This window comes from Mchenga conophoros, linkage group LG14 (assembly GCF_057382185.1).
Source record: "Mchenga conophoros isolate Kocher_MC1m ecotype Shallow Benthic linkage group LG14, M_conophoros_male_GT1.1, whole genome shotgun sequence".
Classification (NCBI taxonomy): Eukaryota; Metazoa; Chordata; class Actinopteri; order Cichliformes; family Cichlidae; genus Mchenga; species Mchenga conophoros.
Window position 1 is genome coordinate 39,886,562 of NC_140539.1, and position 21,614 is coordinate 39,908,175.

At 47.2% G+C, this 21,614-nt stretch overlaps 1 protein-coding gene across 3 annotated transcripts; it reads left to right on the top strand.

Annotated features, from left to right (window-relative positions):
* The first annotated feature begins 483 nt into the window (after positions 1 to 483).
* On the top strand, positions 484 to 20,154 carry atg16l2 (ATG16 autophagy related 16-like 2 (S. cerevisiae)). 3 transcript variants are annotated; one of them, XM_085244534.1, is made up of 18 exons: positions 484 to 886; positions 2,243 to 2,300; positions 2,568 to 2,643; positions 10,773 to 10,846; positions 11,358 to 11,609; positions 12,278 to 12,379; positions 12,716 to 12,805; positions 13,262 to 13,315; positions 13,405 to 13,507; positions 13,636 to 13,741; positions 13,829 to 13,899; positions 13,977 to 14,048; positions 14,434 to 14,554; positions 14,640 to 14,745; positions 15,227 to 15,379; positions 15,458 to 15,505; positions 18,561 to 18,662; positions 18,999 to 20,154. In XM_085244534.1, exons 1-18 carry the CDS (start codon positions 718 to 720, stop codon positions 19,090 to 19,092), a joined length of 1,851 nt encoding a protein of 616 aa, XP_085100660.1. In that variant the 5' UTR covers positions 484 to 717; the 3' UTR covers positions 19,093 to 20,154. The 3 variants fall into 3 exon arrangements, with proteins under 3 accessions (XP_085100660.1, XP_085100659.1, XP_085100661.1); XM_085244533.1 differs by having other exon boundaries at positions 485 to 886; positions 13,402 to 13,507; XM_085244535.1 differs by lacking the exon at positions 484 to 886 and adding an exon at positions 1,283 to 1,459 and having other exon boundaries at positions 13,402 to 13,507.
* The last annotated feature ends 1,460 nt before the right edge of the window (positions 20,155 to 21,614 follow it).

A 21,614-nucleotide genomic window follows, 5' to 3' on the forward strand; every position in this document is an offset into this window, starting at 1 on the left:
TATTCATACAGAACCTTTTACAAACAGGTCAGAAATGAACATGAAGGCAAAGGGATGTGAAGATTGATGACATCACATCAAAAAACCATGAGAGCGAGGCGGCCGGCGGGGGGGCGATGCAGCCAGGAGACCTCAGTGAAAACCTTAGAATCATTCAGAGTAGGCAGGAAGTGGGCGCTGCCTACCAGAGCGCTCCTGGTGCTGAGGCCAGAGCTCATCAGTTCTCTGGATTCAGCATGGTTGATGTGAGCCCGGGCCCCTGCAGCAGGCTCCTCCTAATACCTGAACTTCCGTTCTGCACGTGCAGCCCCAGGCTGCCCTGAGACCAGGTGGGACTGAGTCACAGAGCAGCAGCTGGCTGCAGTGACGTAAAACTTTAAAAGCCTTAGAAAAGGGTGCTGACGTCATATCGAGCGGGACTACAAACACACCGGTAGGGCATGTTTGTAGTTCCTTAAGAGCAGAGCGGGCGGTGATTGGCCGAGAGCCACAGAGACGGGCACGCGTCTCCGCCCCGCCCCCAGCAGTGTGAGAAAAGCCCCAAAAGTTAACGACGACAACAAAACAAACCACAGAAGAAGAGGCGTAAACAACAGCAGGAGTGAGCAACATGGCGGCGGTGAGAGGAGCCGGGGTTTCAGAGCGGGGCTGCCTGGAACTTCAGGCCGCTCTGTGAGCCTCTGCCCGCGGCATGAAGCTCTCCGGGCTGCCGGCATCATGGCCGTTGTGACAGCCAACGCCCGCGGAGTGTCCCCGCGGGGGAGCCGGCCTCCGGCACCGGGAGCCGGCGGGAGATCCGAGGAGTCCTGGAAGGGACACATCATCCGAGAGCTGAAGCACCGAGACCTGAGCCAGCACGCCATGTTCCAGGACCTGATCCGCTTCTGTACGACGACCAAGTACAACTTTTATCCCCTTTAAATCCATCACAGGCGGTCTGAGAGCAGCAGTCACCGGGCCGAACATTTAAAAACCCATTAAGTTAGTGTTCAGAGTTACAGTGAGGTTTTACAGGCTGACGCTGAGAAATTACTGCACGAAGAAAGACACTGATCATTTTTGAGTGAGGTTTGGTTCAGAGAAATCAGGGCTTTGTATTGGGGAACCAAGAGGTTTTCATCAAAGGCCAGCAAAAGTAAATATGTTTAAACCAGAACTAACGTCCTCGCATTTGCTCTCGTTACTAATCAGCCTGTTTAACCCTGTACTCAGGAAATGTCACAGAAGGAGCTGCTTTACTTAGGGACAAAAAAGATGGCTTTTTAATAGGGCAGCTCTACACCAAACTCTATGTAGGGAGACGGGATTCCATCTCAGCCAGGTAACTTCAGGGCTAACTCTACTCATCGCCATGGTAACATATACTGCGAGCCATACTTGCTCCAGAGCAGCTTCATGCGACTGCTTGTCCCCACTGCCAGCGATGGGATACGTGAATACAGACAACAGGGAGGGAAAGGTGAGCTTAGCCCCAAACCTCAGACTGCAGTCGGCATTCGTCACCACAGCTCGAAAGAACATTTCATACGTTCAATAATCAGCATTTTTAACACTTTCTTGAAACCAGGCTGAGATTCAGGCTTGTTGATCACGACAACTACACTGTGGTTCAGTTGGACTCTCAGTGACGATGTTTTATATATTTATATTTTTCAGTTATAGCAGCTCTGAAACCAAAAATGGAATTTGTGACGGGCAGAAGTTTGATGAGAGTCGTCCAACCTGTCCCACCAGTCAGACATCCAGTATAATCCTGTTCACCCTCCTGTAAAATCAGATTGTTTTTGAATGGAGTCTGGTTCATTTTATATTTTTATTGTGGTGAGTAGATCATTAACCCCTCTGCTCAGTGTTTTGAACCTCGCCGACATCCACCCTCCTTTCATACTTTGCTGACATTCAGGGACAGGAAGTTGTCGGAACTATTAAACCACACGTTGCCTCACTTCCTCTGCGCAGTGAGTCATGTGTGACAGATAACCAGCCTGCTGCTGGTTTATCATCAGGCCGCACACGCAGAATGAAAAAATGTTAAACATGACAGATTTTGAATGGAGTTTGGCTTCAGTCAATGAAAGCTGGGAAACATAATAAAATTAAGTCATAGTAGAGTAAAAATATCTCAGTGAAAACACGTTGTCCTGGTTTTTTGGTCCTAGCTGTCAGTCAGGTGCTCATCAGGTACAAACCTGGAGCACCTGGTTCCTGCCCCGCCTCCTCTGACCCCCCTTTCTGTCTGCAGACACTCAGCTGCTGGAGAAAACCAGTCTGACCAAAGGACTGCTGAGCAGCGCCGCCAGGTAACTCACTGTGTTTGTACATGTTCAGACATCTTTGTGAGCACAGAACATTGGTATGTTACTACACTACAGTAGTCACTGGTCCCACAAGGTTTAAGACATTTTTGAGACTCGCATTGTGGTTGTAGTGTCAGGATCACAGGTCATGGTTAGGCATTCATTTTGAATGTTAGGGTAAGTGGCTGGGATGAGATGAGTGAGGTGTCCTCACTAAGATATGAAAACGAGCGTGTGTGTGCTGAGGCTGTGTTTGTTCTGTGTGTGCAGGTGTCCCCCCGCGGGCGGCGCCCCGCTCTCGTCCCTGCAGCAGCAGAGCATCCAGCTGAAGAAGACCACGGGAGAGGTCAGAGCAAACCTGCCCCCCTTTTCAGAGTGATCACATGATCAATTACGGCCAGGGTTAGGGTGACTCAGCCCGCAAAGTCAGCAGTGCTTGCAAAGGTCAGAGGTCATCTGGTGGCCTTCAGGTAGAACGCAGGTTTTTGGGTATTAACGCGTCGTTTTTCCAACCTGGAAACTGCAGTTCCTCTGACGTCCAGCAGAGGCAGCAGTGAGGTAGTCCCCATAGACGTGTTCACAGCCTCAACTCCAACTGGTTGGTCTCTGTAGCCAACTGCCTCCTTCATAGCACCTGTACAAGGAGGACTGTAAGAGCCTAAGAAATGTTTATGTTTTGTGTATTTGTCATGTGGCACAGGTGTTTAGATTTTCCTGCACCTCAGGTGTTTGCATGTTATTTACCTGATGCCAGTGTCGCAACAGCGTCGTTGGGTGAGTCTGAGCGTCATTATAGCACATCAGTTGGTACATGCACTATTTGTTTTGATTGAAAGCACAAAGTTTGTTGTTTTCTTTTAAAATAAATAAAATACAAGTGGGGCTCAGTTTGGATTATTGGAGACGCGTCACAGCACAAAAATATACGTTTTGGAGTCACGGAGCTTTCAGATGGTTGGACGCTGTTCTCAGATGAGTTATTTATTTCTGTAACTCGCCTGTTATGGAATAAAGGGGCGTGGCCTATTTGATTGGCAAGTGGATGGTGACGCAGGTGTCTGTAGCTGGAGCTCTGGACCATGTTTGTGCTGCTGTGAGGTTACTGTACTAACAGGCCGTCTGAGAAGGCGGGGCCACAGTTTCGCTGAATAAAATCAAGGATTTTGATTGGATGTCACTGTGCAGGTTTCACAGCAGGAACCTTTATTAACAGATCCACCGATCGGGGGTTTCAGTTCTCGTCAGTTCGATGCAGATTTATGTCCTGCTCATGAGCAGCAGCAGGTGTTGTTGTTGTGATGAACAGCTGTTCACCTGTTTCCGTGGTCACGCTCAGAGCTCTTTCAGCTCGTTCCTGGCGGCTTGGCTCCTGTTTTTCTTTGAGGCCGTGTGATAAAACACAGCAGACTGTAACCGAGCAACAGCAGCCACTTCTTCCTCTTGTGATAAAGCCGACGAGCAGATGTGATCGGTGTGATAAAAGTGAGAGGAACAGGCAGCCCGAGGGCGGGCAGACCACTTCACCCTGAGCTGCTCCACAAGCTTCGGCCTGCAGGCTGACGATCCACAACAAACGCTCTGAGACCAGGAAGAGACACGTTCACGAGGGGAGGGTCTGGCTGCGGTCCGGCAGCATGGCTGTCGGGGCAGGCAACTTCTTTTAAGCCGTCGTGCACTCATCCCGGTGGACCTGTTTAGACTCTACTTTTGAATACCAAGTAGCTTGCTGTGTTTGCCTGTGGGTTTTAAGGACTAGATTCACCTCTTAAAACCTTTTGAACGGACCCAATCTGCCATTTAAAGAAGAAGATGACGCGGGAAAAAGCAGAAGCTTCAGCTAAGCCAGCGGTAGCTTCCAAGAGCTCTGCACCCGCTGACCACGAATATGCAGTGGAGACTTCAACACCGTCAGTGAAAAGAGAAACTCCACCTACGCCCACCAAAGCACCCACACCACCTAGCAAGGGTACTGTGTCCCAAAGTGTGGAAAGCAACAACTCCATAATAGAAGCCATTAACAAGCTAACAAACAAGATCGATGACTTCGGCGTGCAGCTAAGTAACAACATGATAACGGTGGCTAACATCGCCAAGCTGGCTGCAATGAACGCAGCCGATATAAAAGTCGGTAAGGCTAAACTGTCTGGTTTGGAACTTGAAAATCCAGGCTGGAAAGAAAAAAATGACGAAGATACCCGCGAAGAAGTTATCGACATCTTGGCTAAGGTCGCGCCACGTTGGGCTTCCGCACTGGGCAACACTGTGGACGCCGTCCATCGTCTAGGGAAAAAAGAAGCGGGTAGACATCGACAAATAATAGTTCAGTTCACCATGAGGCGCTACCGAGAAGCTTTCTGGAAACTAAGGATTCCCAGGTGTGCAAGGAGCAGGCGTCTACTGCAAGCAAGATTTCTGCAAACGAGACCGGAGACAGGACGGGAGGCAAGAGCTGCAGTTTGGCCCAAAATGGGCCCAAAATGGGCCAAACACTCAGTCTGGATTCATAAAAGGCCGCTCAATCCATAATAATATCCACCTTGTTTTGGACTTGAGTGACTACAACTACCTAATTGAAAACCAAGGTTTTGTTCTATTTTTAGATTTTTACAAAGCCTTCGACATGATAGAGCATGAATTTATGTTCCAAGCCCTTGATTTGTTCAGTTTTGGAGGTAACTTCATTAATGTAATCAAATTACTGTACAGAGATACTAACAGTTCAGTGTGTCTTCCATGTGGCACCTCACAAAGATTTAGGATCTGCAAAGGAATAAAACAAGGATGTCCAATCTCACATTGCTGTTTATGGCAGCAACAGAAATGCTTTCCATACTGATTAAAAATGCTGAGTTTGGTAGGACATCTATCCTGGGTACAGAGCTCTCTATCAGCCAGTTAGCCGATGATACAACGAAATAACCTGAATGAAATCCCCAAAATTCTGCAGATTATTGAAACTTTCTCAAAAGCTTCAGGATTAAATCTGAGTTTAAACAAATGTGAGATCTGACCCTTAAATGATTGTACTATTTCTAACACTTAATATTCCTGTTAAATCCACTGTCAAATATTTGGGTGTGTATATAACCAAGAATAAGACTGATTTAGATAACCTTAATATTTGGGAGAAAATCCAACTCGTTTAAATAACTGGGCTCAGAGAGACTTATCGATTCTGGGTAGAATTCTTCTCACCAAAATGGAAAGTATCTCCAGGCCAGTACATCCTGCATGTGCGGTAGGAGTGCCTAAATCAGCAAATCTATTAACCAGCTACACTTTGATATTATATATGGAAACGTAAAACCCACTATATCAGGCAAGGTAATTTAGTCAAACGCGTCGAAGATGGAGGTTTGCAAGCTATTGAATATGACAGCTTAAATGGCTCCCTGAAAATAAATGGGCTTAGGTCATTTTTAAGAAGTCAGACTAGCCGTTGGTTTCACATTCCAAGCAAAATATTCTCAGATCTATGTGGAATTAATCTTTACTTGGATGTGATTTTGACATAGACTCCCCATACAGCTGTCTTCCTCTCACCAGCACGTTGTATTACACTGGAAATGAATATACAAACATAACTACAGCCCACACAACACTCCGCTGTGCAACTGTCGCTACATAAACGCTGGAAACTAAAATGCTACGGTAAGGGCATCTGGGCAGTGATGATAGAGGTAAAATTCTATTAGAAGCTTTCACCACCAATTATAATCTGCAAATAAATAACAAAGAATTTCAAATAATTACTAATTACTATCCCTCAAAACATTCTATGGACAGCATATAATCTTTGTCAAAACCCTGACTGTGACCTCCCTGAACTCTTGGTAAATGGCCTGTATTTATATAGCGCTTTACAGCATAACATTACAGCTAACAGTCTAAAAAAATCTGGGAATTATTTACTAATGTTTTTATCCACATCTGTTCTCCGGTGCTGAAAAGAAAGATCAGAAAAAATGACCTAAAACTTCCGATTCTTCCCAAAGCTCAGGAGGTCCGCTACAAAATCCTCTCTGGTATTTACTCTTCCAAAGAATCTCTCAGACGTCGCTTTGCTATTGATAATAATTCTTGCTCTTTCTGTGAGGGGATATTGAATCAACAGAACATTATTTTATGGCTGTATATTCTGTAAAGCCTGTGGAACGATGTGCACTACTGGCTCTTCCCACAGATTCCAAACTTACTTGAATTTTCTAAAAATGATTTTATCTTTGGTTCTCTAAGAAAAGAAGCTTGAACATGTTCTAAATGTAATAATTATTATGGGCAAATTCTTCATTCACAAATGTTGTTTTCTGAAAACAAAGAACTCGTCCTCTCAAAAACACAAGCTCTGGATCTGAATCATATGATTATTGAACTAGATCTGAAAACCCCTGAGGTATCAGGTATGTCTTTTAATTATCCTTCTTTTTGCTTTGATTCTGTTTGGGGTTTGTTTTTATTTTATTTATTTATTTGTTGTTGTTTGTACTTCCTGTTCATTATCTATCTTATATATGTTGGAATTCAGCCTGTTCTGATACTATTTCATGTTGGAAATATGCATAATTGTTGTACATTATATTTCTGTGTGATTAATAAAATAAAACTGTTCACGAGGGGCGAACCGGAAACGTCGCCTGTCAGAGTCAGGTTGGGAGTTCGCTTTGTAATCGGAAGGTTGCCGGTTCGAGCCCCGGCTTGGACAGTCTCGGTCGTTGTGTCCTTGGGCGAGACACTTCACCCTACTGGTGGCGCCAGTGTCCGGCAGCCTCGCCTCTGTCAGTGCGCCCCAGGGTGGCTGTGGCTACAACGTAGCTGCCATCACCAGTGTGTGAATGACTGGATATGTAAAGCGCTTTGGGGTCCTTAGGGACGAGTAAAGCGCTATATAAATACAGGCCATTTACCAATGTTCCCTCTAAGCTGTGCGCGTCCGCGCAGTGCTGCAGGTCTCTGCACACAGAAAAAAAATCTAACCTGAATTGAAATTAACATTAAAACTTTAACAATCCTGTTTGCAGTGTGAGTCAGTGACTGGCTGCTCCCGTATGGGATCAGAACGATGCCACCTTATCCCACAGTCCAGCCAATGATGCGATTCACATTCGTATATACGCAGCTAATCGACGTGGCTGACAGGCTGTGACAGCGTCCTTATGTGCCGGTGTTTTAGCAAAGCGGCTGATGTGGAGTGAAGCCACGTTAATGAGAACGTGTACAACCACTGGAGATGTGAGCAGGACAGACGGAACAACTGACGGACAAAGTGTGGACTTTATACCAGTTTTTAAATTGTGTTGATCGGCCACGTAAAACCAGAGTTATGATAAAATATCTGCAATGTTTGGTTTTCTTCCTGAATACTGTCGTTGTTTCTATTTACTGCAGGAAGAAACGGTAAAAACTGCGTTTTATAAGGAAAACGCTCGAAAGCCTGTGAGCAAAAACAAAAACACCCCCAGCCTTTCCTATTGGTGGAAAAATGTACCATGTGGACCAATCAAAAAATGATATGGCAACATGGCCTTTAGTTGTTTAGGACGGGGGAAGTTTTAGGAGTGACGGCGTGTTTGAGATGTGAGAGATTTGAGACGTTTAGCACAAATCTTGTGTAGTTAGTGTGTAGTTAGTGTGTAGTTAGTGTGTAGTCAGTGTGTAGTTAGTGTGTAGTTAGTGTGTAGTCAGTGTGTAGTTAGTGTGTAGTCAGTGTGTAGTCAGTGTGTAGTTAGTGTGTAGTCAGTGTGTAGTTAGTGTGTAGTCAGTGTGTAGTTAGTGTGTAGTTAGCGTGTAGTCAGTGTGTATTCAGCGTGTAGTCAGTGTGTAGTTAGTGTGTAGTCAGTGTGTAGTCAGCGTGTAGTCAGTGTGTAGTTAGCGTGTAGTCAGTGTGTAGTTAGCGTGTAGTCAGTGTGTAGTTAGCGTGTAGTCAGTGTGTAGTTAGCGTGTAGTCAGTGTGTAGTCAGTGTGTAGTCAGTGTGTAGTTAGTGTGTAGTCAGCGTGTAGTTAGTGTGTAGTCAGTGTGTAGTCAGTGTGTAGTTAGCGTGTAGTCAGCGTGTAGTCAGTGTGTAGTTAGTGTGTAGTTAGCGTGTAGTCAGTGTGTAGTCAGTGTGTAGTTAGTGTGTAGTTAGTGTGTAGTCAGCGTGTAGTTAGCGTGTAGTCAGTGTGTAGTTAGTGTGTAGTCAGTGTGTAGTCAGTGTGTAGTTAGTGTGTAGTCAGTGTGTAGTTAGTGTGTAGTTAGTGTGTAGTTAGTGTGTAGTCAGCGTGTAGTTAGTGTGTAGTCAGTGTGTAGTCAGTGTGTAGTTAGCGTGTAGTCAGCGTGTAGTCAGTGTGTAGTTAGTGTGTAGTTAGCGTGTAGTCAGTGTGTAGTCAGTGTGTAGTTAGTGTGTAGTTAGTGTGTAGTCAGCGTGTAGTTAGCGTGTAGTCAGTGTGTAGTTAGTGTGTAGTCAGTGTGTAGTCAGTGTGTAGTTAGCGTGTAGTCAGTGTGTAGTTAGTGTGTAGTCAGTGTGTAGTCAGCGTGTAGTCAGTGTGTAGTCAGTGTGTAGTTAGTGTGTAGTTAGTGTGTAGTCAGCGTGTAGTTAGCGTGTAGTCAGTGTGTAGTTAGTGTGTAGTCAGTGTGTAGTCAGTGTGTAGTTAGTGTGTAGTTAGTGTGTAGTCAGTGTGTAGTCAGTGTGTAGTTAGTGTGTAGTTAGTGTGTAGTCAGTGTGTAGTTAGTGTGTAGTCAGTGTGTAGTTAGTGTGTAGTTAGCGTGTAGTCAGTGTGTAGTTAGTGTGTAGTCAGTGTGTAGTCAGTGTGTAGTCAGTGTGTAGTTAGCGTGTAGTTAGTGTGTAGTCAGCGTGTAGTTAGCGTGTAGTTAGTGTGTAGTCAGCGTGTAGTTAGCGTGTAGTTAGTGTGTAGTCAGCGTGTAGTTAGCGTGTAGTCAGTGTGTAGTTAGTGTGTAGTCAGTGTGTAGTCAGTGTGTAGTCAGTGTGTAGTTAGCGTGTAGTTAGTGTGTAGTCAGCGTGTAGTTAGCGTGTAGTTAGTGTGTAGTCAGCGTGTAGTTAGCGTGTAGTTAGTGTGTAGTCAGTGTGTAGTTAGCGTGTAGTTAGTGTGTAGTCAGCGTGTAGTTAGCGTGTAGTTAGTGTGTAGTCAGTGTGTAGTGTAGTCAGTAGTGTTGTTGTGTGTCAGAACAATGAGGCGCCTGCTGAGTGTTACAGGTGTTACAGCAGTGACACATCTGCTGCTGTCAGGCCTGCAGGTATCAGGCTGCTGTTCTCCTTCATCTCATAGTGGACAGAAATTATTTTTTGTGACACAAATAATTTGTGTGGCATCAGATTTGATGCAGAACAGCTGATTGTTCTGTGAATAGTTTGAAATGTTTGTTTAAAAACATCTTGGCTGCATTTTTAGGTAAACAGCTGCAAAAAACTTTGTTTGCATGACTCAGTTACTTTTTTGAAGAAGTATTGTAAGAGCCAAAGTCAATGTTTATGTTTTTCCTTTTTGTTTTGGTGGCACAGGTGTATAGCTTTACCTGCGTCTCAGGTGATGGTATGTGGGTGTGGTCACAGTCTATTTACCTGATGTCGGTGTTCGCAGCAGGTGTTGGGTGAGTGGTTTGTGGGCAAACTTTTCTGTTGACCGTCATTTTTGGCACACCAGTTAATCCATGTGCTATTTGTAAATTGATTGAAAGCGCAAATGTTTGTTTTGTTCTTAAAATAAATGCGCAAAGTACAAGTACGACTCATTATGGATTATTGGAGGCGCGACACAGGGACACAACCAGCTCAGCCGGCCGCGGCTTTATCTACGGATGAAAGTCGCAACAAGTAACTATATAATTAATTGGCCAACATTGGTCATTATTTACTGTATTTGCAGACAGAGTTACAGACTCTCTCCCAGACCACAGACTCATCATACAAGTCAGAGCTTTATAGAAAAAAGTTGTTTTCAAAATTGGAGTTCAAGTTATTTTTACTTCCAGTAGTGTTGACGTGCTACAGGTCAGGAACAGGATTTGTTTAAATTGTCATTGTAAGTGGGCTAAAGCAGTTAATTAAAAGTCGTCTAACATACATGTAAACGCTGTAATGTGATTATTTTAATAAACATGTAACTTGGATGGATTCGTGCTGGCGTGACCACAGTGCTCACGTCTGCTGTTGCTCAGGGAGTTTGTGTGTTCGCTCAGACACGTGAAACATTAGAAGGAACGTTGGTCAGAGCTGCTGCTGGTCCTGCTCTGGCTTCATAAGCACACAGCAGAGGCTGAGCTATGCAGAGTTACAAACAAGTACATTCTGTAAGTGAGCAGAGGGATGTTAGTGTCATGACCTTTGTGTGCGCAGGAGGCTTTTTCAAAATGATACGATTCATGAAGCTCTGTGTGAGGTCAGATCAGAATCAGACATGTGACAGCGTGACGCTAACCTCACCCAGGTAAAAGTCACGACCACGAGTAACCTCTGACCCCTCCCTCCCTCTCTGTGCTTCCAGTTAGCCTATCAGGTGGTGGAGCTGACGCAGCAGATAAAAATCAAAGACGGCGTTCTGGAGGAGCAGCATGCCAGGTGAGTAACACACCTGAGACTGTCAGCTCACCAGTCAGGTGTAAAAACCTGCTGCAGGTGAGTTCAGGCTGAGGTCAGAGAGCAGGAGGAGGAGGAGCCTCGTTCTAGTTTTCCTTGTTCATTTGCTGAGTAGAAATATCGACTCACAGCTGAGCTCAAACTGCACTTTAGATCAGACTCTGCTGCTCGTCCACCGGGGGGCGCTGCGCCATCTGGCAATAATTCAAATATCTGAACCATCTGAAATTATTTTTAATAAAAGAAAAAATCAGATTCTTTACTCTAATATTCAAACATTTAAATATATTTTATCCTTTTTGTCAAAACACAGCAAACCTCTTTATTATTTTATGTTTTTATTTGAAATGTGTTCTTCAAATCTTGTAAACTTTAGAAAAACATCCATATTCTACTTTGACATATTGAGTCTCAGGTGTTTGCCTCCAGTGTTTGTGTGCGCAGCTCCATGACACCTCATACTGGTGTGACCTACTCTTTCCTCCACCTTCAGGCTGCTGCAGGAGCAGCGTTGCCTGTCGCGAGTGTCTGATGCTCATCAGGAGCTGCAGGCACAGGTGGAGCAGGTTCAAGGGCAGAACACGGTGCTGAAGGTGGAGTACGACACTCTCCTGGAGCAGCAGAGAGCAGCGGAGGCGAAACTAAGGCAGGAGACGGTCAGAGGGGAAGAACTGCTGGCCAAGGTGATGAAGCGGAAAAACCAGGCCGCAGCTCGGATGAACAGCCACAACGAACGCCGCTCCAGGTACCTGAATGCACCGCGCACACCTGTTCATCGTGTACCTGAATGCACCGCGCACACCTGTTCATCCTGTACCTGAATGCACCGCGCACACCTGTTCATCCTGTACCTGAATGCACCGCGCACACCTGTTCATCGTGTACCTGAATGCACCGCGCACACCTGTTCATCCTGTACCTGAATGCACCGCGCACACCTGTTCATCCTGTACCTGAATGCACCGCGCACACCTGTTCATCCTGTACCTGAATGCACCGCGCACACCTGTTCATCGTGTACCTGAATGCACCGCGCACACCTGTTCATCGTGTACCTGAATGCACCGCGCACACCTGTTCATCGTGTACCTGAATGCACCGCGCACACCTGTTCATCAGTGTACCTGAATGCACCACTCACACCTGTTCATCGTGTACCTGAATGCACCGCGCACACCTGTTCATCGTGTACCTGAATGCACCGCGCACACCTGTTCATCCTGTACCTGAATGCACCGCGCACACCTGTTCATCCTGTACCTGAATGCACCGCGCACACCTGTTCATCCTGTACCTGAATGCACCGCGCACACCTGTTCATCCTGTACCTGAATGCACCGCGCACACCTGTTCATCGTGTACCTGCAGGAGGGTCAGTGTGGATCCAAACAGGCATCTCTTTGTTTGTTTCAGAGCCCGAGAGGCAACCCAGGCCGCAGCCAGGTCGAAGGTCAACTTGGACAGGTCAGCTGTCCATCCCCCGAGCTCTACATCGCCCTCTTCAGGTTTCTCTAAGTAAGAATAAATGAAACGCACGACACGGGTTTGATAAACATTTACACTGAAACAGAATTTTAAAAATACTTTTTAAAGTATTGATAAACATTTGAAACCTTGACAAATTAAAAAAAAAAGTCTAATTTTGATTTCGAGAATGTTTTGAAATATTAAAGATTTTGAGACAATAATATTCTGAATAATTTCTTTATTTTTGATCACATTCACTTACTGTCATTTTTGTTGTGCTGAAACTTTATTGGTTTATTGGCCATTACAAGCTTCTAAAGATTGATTAATAGACTACTTTGTTACTTCCTGTCACTGTCAGAATAAAACATGTTTGTGTTTCAGCTCATCAAGTGCTCCGAGCTCCAGATCGACGTCTCCAAAGAACGAGAAACGGGACGCGTCCACGGAACGAAAACCCATGCGACTCGTGAGGTCATCAATCACGCCTTTGTTTTATTTTATTATATAGTTTTCACGAGTTCACTGACGACCTCAGGAGCATTTACACACAAAAGTCATTAATCCTGGAGGGAAATTGAGTTGTCATAGCAACGTACAAACAACAGACGACAAAGCAATCGTGTTGAAGTGGAGAGATAAGGATGAGGTGGGTGAGTTAGCGGGTCTAACGACCTCGTCTGCCTCTTCAGATCTCAGGAGCTTTTCTCACAATAAGATCATGAAATCAAATTTGAGCAGCAGGTCATTAATTTTCTGTTTTATTTTATTTTCTCTCTTAGAGTTGAAATAAAAACTATTCTGACTTTTTATTGAGATCATTGTAATTATTTCTATTATTGTTAATGTTGTGCACATGTGCTCAGCAGGGTGGTTACTAACGTAACTGCGGCTCCTTTAAACGAGATGATGAACTGTTTCTTCTCTCAGGTCGGCGTCGGTGACGTCTCCGAGGATCCTGACCTCCATCAAAGAGCTGTTTGAGTGAGTTGTGACCGCCATTATGTTTTGTTTGGTTCATTCATTTAGCGGCTCAGCGAATGAATGAATGACTCTGTGTGTGACATAAGCAGGAAGAGGCGGGGCCACTCGGTCTGCAGTCAGGAGGAAGATCTCGTCTCTCCTGTAAGAATCTGTGTGTCAGCCCGAGTCCCGGCCAGAGCTCTGCAAGTCCTGGTAGCGCGCACTCACACAAAGAACTCCTCTGTTCTCACTACCCAGCATGCCTCTCTGCTGACCTCAGCCTGGTTCACACGGAGTACGACGTTTACACGACGCTGTAATCTTTCCTTTGTTTTTTTCAGGATGCCCATGAGCAAGACATCAACGCCGTGCGGTTCAGCTCCAGCTCAGACCTGCTGGCCACGGGGGGGACAGACAAAGTGATCAAACTGTGGGAGGTCAGGGCAGGTAAACCCACCTGAGGCCCGCTCGTTGTTTTTCTGTATTATCGCTGATTTAAAGGACGGGTTGTGACCTCACTGCTGATGTCATCAGGCTTGCTGACTCACAGAGGGACCCTGGACGGCAGCACGGAGGGCATCACCTGCATCGAGTTTGACCCCATGGTGAGGAAGTCACCTGAGCTCACCTGTAAATGGAGCACTGAGGTGTTTCTCACTCGTGTGGGCATTTGTGTTTTTAGGGCTTCAGGATCCTCGCCGCGTCCTACAGCAAGGCGGCCATGCTGTGGCAGCTGGGCGACTCCGTTCCAAAGGTAAAGGTGACTCACCGCCCGGTGTGTCTGATTAATGACGGGAAACATCATCAACAAATTCTGAAGACGAACACAAAATTTTTTTAATTTACAATGATGAGCTTTTATTTTGAAATTGTGTTTCTGCAGATCTGGAATGTAACTGTGTGTGCGTGCGTGTGTGTGTGTGTGTGTGTGTGTGCGCGTGTGTGTGTGTGTGTGTGTGTGTGCGCGTGTGTGCGTGCGTGCGTGCGTGCGTGTGTGTGTGTGTGTGTGCGCGTGTGTGTGTGCGTGCGTGTGTGTGTGCGTGCGTGCGTGTGTGTGTGCGTGCGTGCGTGTGTGTGTGCGTGTGCGTGTGTGCGCGTGTGCGTGTGTGTGTGCGTGTGTGTGTGCGCGTGTGTGGTAGGTGACTCTTACAGGTCACAGCAGGAAGGTGACGGCGGCGAGGTTCAGCAGCATCACCCATCAGGTGGTGACAGGAAGTGCCGATGGTACCATCAGACTGTGGGACCTGCGGCGAGCTGCCTGTGAGTAACCGTGCGTGCCTGCTGCTGATTGGCTCATGGCGTCCCTGCAGGTGGAGTGTATTTAAGGCAGACCGTGTCCCTGCAGGTCTGCAGTCGCGTAATGTGGCGAAGTACTGCAGCGACCTGGTGTGCTCTGAGAACTGCATCATCAGCGGACACTACGACGGGCAGATCAGAGCGTGGGACTCCAGGTTGGTCTGCCGCGCCGCAGCACACCTGTGCACCACCTGATGCTGAGCCACGCCTCCGCTTCAGTAGAATCATTAGAATCTGATTCCTTTCATTCGGACACCTCTCGTTTACTCCTCCCAGCCGTTTCCAGGGTGACATCCCGTCTCCGTCTGTTACTTAGCAACAGCTTAGCTCACAGACTCCCCTCAGTGTCCTGAAGTCTGTCTGAAGCAGCAGGTGATTGACAGCTCTGCCCACCATTTACACGCCAGCATCGGCTCTCACTGCGCGTGGTTGATCAGAAACCGGATGATGTCGTGTTTACCTTTGTATCTTCTCCAGTTTTCTGTTTCTGATCATCGGTTTAGCGTAAAAGTTATTATTCGGGGACGAGCCCCTGATGCTTGCACCTGCTCTCGTGAGCTTTGGCGCCATCAGCTGGTCAGAGATGAAGGCGTGTTTAAAGCCGTTCATAAATCAAATGCTTTTCTTTACGTTCAGGGTGGCGAGCTGCGTTCAGGTGTTTCCTGCTCAGGGAAAAGTCACCTCGTTGGACCTCAGTTCTGACCACTGCCAGCTGCTCAGCTGTTGCCGTGACGACTGTCTCCAACTGTTCGACCTGAGGAGGTGGAGCAACGAGCGCGTGACCTTCAGGTACGTCAGGACGAGGTGATGCTCTGCCGAAACGAACTTCCTGTCCATTTGTCTGACGTTTGTCTGTTTGTGTCTCAGAGCCGACGGGTTCAAATGTGGCAGCGACAGCACCAAAGCCGTCATCAGGTGAGTCACATGATCAGTGACATCAGAACCAAGCACAACAAGGGTCAGTGAAGCAGAAAACTGTTAGCCGTGCTTACTGGGCGCGCCCCGAGTTAGGAAAAGGCTCACTTTCAGTTGATGACCAAAGCAACTACCAATGAGAGTGAAGGATACTGCTGAGTGACAGAGAGGACGTGTGACCATCGATGAAAAATGAACATGTGACTGCGGGACGTCTCGCTTTTGTCAGTTACAGATGAAGCGGTTCCAGGGTCCAGTTCAGGGGCTGCAGTTAGGTGTGTCACCCTCCACCTGTCAGTCAGAGGCCACGCCCCTAATAATGCAAACTTTCGTTCTTAATACTACATAAACAGGCGGGTTATTAAAGGAAAAGGCTGCAACATTTCTGCTGTCTGACTCACTGCCGCCTCTGCTGGACATCAGAGGAACTGCAGGCTGCTGTTGAGTGCAGAGTCAGTCCTTCCTTGTGTCTTTATGTTTGAGTCACGTTGTTGGGTTTCTCTCTTTACTGTAAATCTTTAACATCACGTCGTCGTAGCGGCTGCAGGTCAGCCCGGCACGTGCCTGTCCTCGGTGTCCGGGTGGAAGCGGGGAGGCGGGGCTGCCAGCAGAGTTTGGCTCGGTGCTCTGATCGATTATCACAAGTTTAATCGTCGGATGGAGAGGACTGTTTCTGGGCCAGAGAGATAAAAATAGGGCGAGCTGGAGACGGGGAGAGATGAGATCGGGAGATTGGTTGATTTTCTGCTGTTTCCATGACGACAGCAGGGCAGGGATGCTTTGCGCCTGTTCGGCTCCCTGACAGAACCACTGCACATGTGAGTCCAACATGCACAGCTGCTCTGCCTACACTACGCTGAGCCTCGCCTGCTGTTGGCTTCGTACCTCTGATTCCTACATTTGTCTGTTCTCATCGGGTCTCTTGTTCAGCTTCTCGGGAGCCAGACTGACAGTGTCTCTAAAGTCTTCAGACTCAGCTGTCCACATGGCAGCAAACCGCTGACAGCATTTTAATCTGCACGAGGCCACATGCACATCTGCTTCAAAGCAGGAATGACAACAGAAGGTGAAGCAGTATAAAACACACGTGCTGAGTATCAGCGTCACAACTTTCACCGACGCGTCGAATCTCGCCGACTCGGAGCAGCCCTCGACGCTCTCTCCTGACCTGAGCAGTTTGTTAAAGTTGTCATGTTTTGTTTGTTTTTTCCCGCCTGTCCCGTTTGGCTCTTTTGCATCAGAATTATTGTCTAAAGGTGAAGAAAGATGCCCAACAGATTTACTTTAAGATAAGATAAGATAACCTTTATTAGTCCCACACGTGGGAAATTTCTTTTGTCACAGCAGGAAGTGGACAGTGCAAAAGTTATGAGGCAAAAATTAGAATACAATAAGAATAAATACAGTACACAACTGTACAGAATAGAATAAAATAAAATACTATATACAGTAGAATAAAATAAAATAAATATACAATAAGATAAAAATAGAATACAAATACAAATACTATATACAACTGAGTAAAAATACAACGATGCCAGAAAGGATTATTGCACTTAGTATTATTGCATATGTATGGATGTGTGTGCTTGATCAGTTAAAGTCTTACCAAACTGACCATCCCAGCCTTGCTGTAATGGTCCATTTGATTCACCTTTTATTGTTTATTTTATTTTATTTTCACTTGCTCCACACGGGACAGACTTGACTGGGGAAAGAAAAACAGCGGGGAAGAGGGGCGGGGATAAAGGGCAAAAAACGACAAAATAAGCAGACAAAAAATCCATCCATCAATCACCTGGATCACCTGTTGAGAAAGAAAAGAGAAAACAAGCAAAGAAAAAGAGCAACATAATAAACAACATCACAATGATAAATGGGAATATGACAGTAAATACTAAATATTAAACATCATTGTGCAGCACATAAGATCAACAGAACACAAGAGACCAAGGAAGACCAACAGAGGGGCAGCCGCGCCACTGTCCCAGAAAGAGCTGAGGAGAGTCCCAGATGAGGGCTCACTCAGCAGCCGCGGAGCAGAAGCCAGGGGGAGTTGCAGTGACGCGCCCGTGAGCTCCGCCGGCAGCCAGCTGCGCCTGAGTGACCGAGCCCCAGGCCGAGAGGCCGGGGGCACCCCACCTCCGAAGTGGCCCGAGCGAGCCCCAGGCTCCAGGCCCCGATAAGCGGCCGCCAAGGAGTGAGCCGGTGTGTACCCGGACGCCCATCCCCGGACACAAAGAACCACCAACGCACCGACACCTGAGGGAGTCCGCCACCGGCAGGGGAAGTGGTGGTGGGTGGAGATAGGCCTCCAAACCTTGGAGGGCCTGAGATGTCCCCAGAGAGGTGGCGTCTGACACCCAACCTGACATATAGACACAGACATACAGGCACACACAGATACAAACATCCATTCCCACCCTCATGCTCTCATATGCACTCACTCCACACTCAACCAACGTGGAGACAGACATAAAGAGACGCTGTACACACAATCACACTCCCCAAGCGTACTCTACAAACCGGGTCTAGGTACCCTTGCCCCTGGAGGGGGAACTGCACCCAGACCCAGGTGGTGTTACCCTTTTCCCTGCGGTGGGGAGAGGCAGACCGCCCCGACTCCGCAGCAGCAGGGAGGCCCCACACCCCAGACCGCAGTCGGACGGCCAATGGACCAATGATATATTTGCAATTTACCTGTGCTGCTCTGCCAAAACACTAGTTGGCGCTGGCGTCTCTCTGAACTCTCTTCCAGCTGTCCTCCAGTCTAAGAACCAGTTTACATATGGGAAAACTATTGTGTTGAACATTGGGTTGTTGCGAGCAGCATCAGTGCAGCATGTTGCATTTGTGGGGCACATCAGGTCACAGCGTAGGGTTCAGAGGGTTTGTGGTTGCAGCGTAATGGTGAGACAAGTGTAAATCCCTCTTCGATGTCCCAGCTGGGAGTTCTCGGCTCTGCAGATGTAGAGAATCGTGGAGCAAATTGCTCACAGCAGCAGGAAGTTTCACGTCAGAACAGCTGTTTCACCCAGATGTTCTCTCTCTTCAGTCCAGACTGCTGCTATTTGGCGGCCGGCTCTGCAGACGGCGCAGTTTACATCTGGAATGTCTCGACGGGCAAGTTGGAGACCCGGCTACCCGACAAACACAGGTAACACCGAAGACTTGAGTCAGCTGATCAGCACAGTCACTGCCAGTGCAGGGTCCTAAAGATCAGAGGCTCCAGCTCAGCTCCCTGTGGGACTCCAAATGCTGCTAGTTCAGCTTCACTCTTAGTGTTTGCCGTAATCCACAGACTACAGTGTTCCTGATGACAGGCTAGTGTGAGGCTGCAGGGCTACAGACTCCTCCAGAGTGACTTGTGTGTTGCTGTGTGTGTAAATCTCCATGAAGTTTAAGGGCCTGCGATGGCGCCTTGAGAGAGCCCGCGTGTGTTTAACCACAGAGAAAGTGTCCACTGTCCCTTTAACAGCCTGCTCTCTTTCAGCTCGTCCATCAGCGCCGTGTCCTGGTCTCTGTCCGGCGAATACTTCGTCAGCGTGGACAAGAGCAAGCGAGCCGTCCTCTGGAGTGACATGTGAGGCAAACCCGCGACCAGGTCACGTTGTCATGGAGACGCGTCACACATCCAGCTTTGATTGGACAGACGGCTGTTTGACAAAAGTCTTTAAGCTATTTGTTGGTTGGACCAAAGGGAAGTGACCTTACGTTGTTGTGATCTATGATAACCCTGAAGAATATTAACGAGGGAGGAGAACATGGACGTTCTACCAGCTTTAAGCTTTTCTGTGTAAAACCTGTGTGAACAAAGGGAAACGTTGAACCATTTTACAGCCGACACGCCAAAACGAAGCGAGGCCGAACAGCTCATCGGTCACGCGTGCACACGTCAGCCCGTGGCGTGCGCTGTGCTCACGGGCTGAAACCAAGCTAACTTCTTTTTACCTGGAACGAGTAGAACGGTTTTGTTTTTATCGTTGCGGACAGATTAATAACTCGCACGCTCCTAACACTCCTGTTTTAGATGTTAACGTTTTTCCCGCCCTGTCTCAGCTGCTTTTGGGTCCTGAGAAAGTCTTAAATTGACATTTGTTAATAAAAGATCTGAAACGGTTTTAAACTGATGTTTTCGGTCACCTCAGATTCATGTCCCCGCTTTTACATCCAGAGTGGGGCCGCAGCGCGACACTGAAGCCCCACCCACCTGCTGGCAACCAATCAGAAGAAAGTTGTCTCTAAAGGGGGAGGGGCCACCACCCTCAGACTGCCTTAACCTTTGAACCCCTGAGAAGAAGCTTTCGTTCAGGCCCGGGAACATTTGCTCCTGATCCTGAATTTAAACCAGCCGCTCTGGGATCGGTGGGCGTGTTTCCAGTCTCTTTGCTCTCAGCCGTGGATTTACATTTAAAGGCTGCTGCATGCAGTCACTGAGGGATTATTTTGAACTGTAAGTGATGCAAAGCTGCTGTGGAGGAAATGAGCAGAACGTGTCCACCTGTGTTGTCCTGCGTCTGTATCTGCAGCGAGAGGCTGCCGCTCAGGTAAATGCTCAGGTGTGTTTTTGTCTCAGATGTCGTCCTGTCAATGTTTTTAATATTATTGTTTCTGCTCTCAGCTCTAATAAACGCTGATCTCTAACCGCCCGTCCTTCGTCCTGTCGTCTCCTCGCTCCTTTCTGCTTGAAGGCTTTGTTCGTTTTTTTTAATCGCAGTCTGAAGTCATGTCCCCGAGTTTAAAAAGACAAGAGGATGATGATGATGATGCTGATGAGGAGGTTCGGCGCTGCAGGCTGCTTCACGCTGAGGTCATTGATTAGGAAACAGAAAGCAGCTGCTGCCTCCAGATTGACCGAGCGCTGACCTACACGCCGCGTAAGTGTTAGAAAGCTTCTGTTGTCCTCCACTCCTCACAGAAGCCTCTCACTTTGACCAGGTGGATGGTTTCTGTCAGTCATGGCAACAACAGATGCTGCTTCATGTTTCTTCTGCCGTTGTCTCACAGAGCGAATCAGGTGTTTTCAGCTCAAACTCCATCCATCACTCCTCTGTCCTCCACCCGTCTGTTGGACATGAAAAAGCTCATCTTTGAGGGATTGAGCAGGCATCCTGGTGGCTGAACCACCGCTTTGAGACTCTCCAACGACTGCGCTCCTCAGCTCTCTAAGCACAGACATCTTCAGATGATGCTCACTTGTACCCGTCTTCCTCCCCTCACAGCCAGCCGGTCACAGTAGATGAGCCTGGTGCTGCTGGAGGTTTCCTGTTAAAAAGGGTTTTTTCCTTCCCACTGTTACCGAGTGCTTGCTCTTAGTGGTCTGATTTTTTTAGGTTTTCTCTGTACTATTTTAGGGTCTTCACCCGAACAGAGTAAAATAAAAGTAAGTAAATGTTTATTTATATAGCACCTTTCAAGATAAAATCACAGAAGCTAAAACATGAAGACAAAATCAACCAAAAGCAAGTCTAAAAAGATGAGTTTAAAGCTGTTTTTAAAAGAGACCACTGAGTCCACAGATCTCACAGTCTGGGGGCCACAGTTACCAAAGCTCGGCCTCCTTTTGTTTTCAGCCTCGTGTGCTGGACAACCGGCAAGCCCTGATCACATGACCTCAGGGACCTGCTGGGAATGTATGGATGTAAAAGATCTCTGATGTATGTCGGTGCTCATCCATGCAGATCCCTGAATGTCAGAGTCATAATGTTAAAGTGGATTCTGAATTTAATAGGGAGCCAGTGCAGCTGGATCACCAGGGGTGTGGCATGGGAGGTCTTGGTCAGAAGCTTTGCAGCAGCGCTCTGAACACCCTGCAGATGTTCCAAGGAGGATTTACATAAACAAGTGAACAAAGAATTACAATAGTCCAGACGAGATGATGCCCCTGGGCATGTCGTGCCAGTTCAGAGCACGACACAACGGGACTCAAGGCCGCAATGTTTCTCAAGTGATAAAAACAGGAGCTGACAAGCGATTTAACATGAGCGTCCAAAGTCAGAGCTGAGTCAAAAGTTACACCAAGGTTGATGGATGAAGCAAGAGGACCTAAATTTTCCAAAACCCTAGGCACAAACTTATCGGGAGCACAAACGATGACTTCAGTTTTCTC

Bases quoted from the DNA above. Each gene is read 5' to 3' on its own strand.
- atg16l2 (XM_085244533.1), top strand. From the start codon at position 718: ATGGCCGTTGTGACAGCCAACGCCCGCGGAGTGTCCCCGCGGGGGAGC. The intron at 13,508-13,635 runs GTAGCGCGCACT...TGTTTTTTTCAG, and splicing joins CCAGAGCTCTGCAAGTCCTG to GATGCCCATGAGCAAGACAT. The intron at 15,380-15,457 runs GTACGTCAGGAC...TTTGTGTCTCAG, and splicing joins AACGAGCGCGTGACCTTCAG to AGCCGACGGGTTCAAATGTG.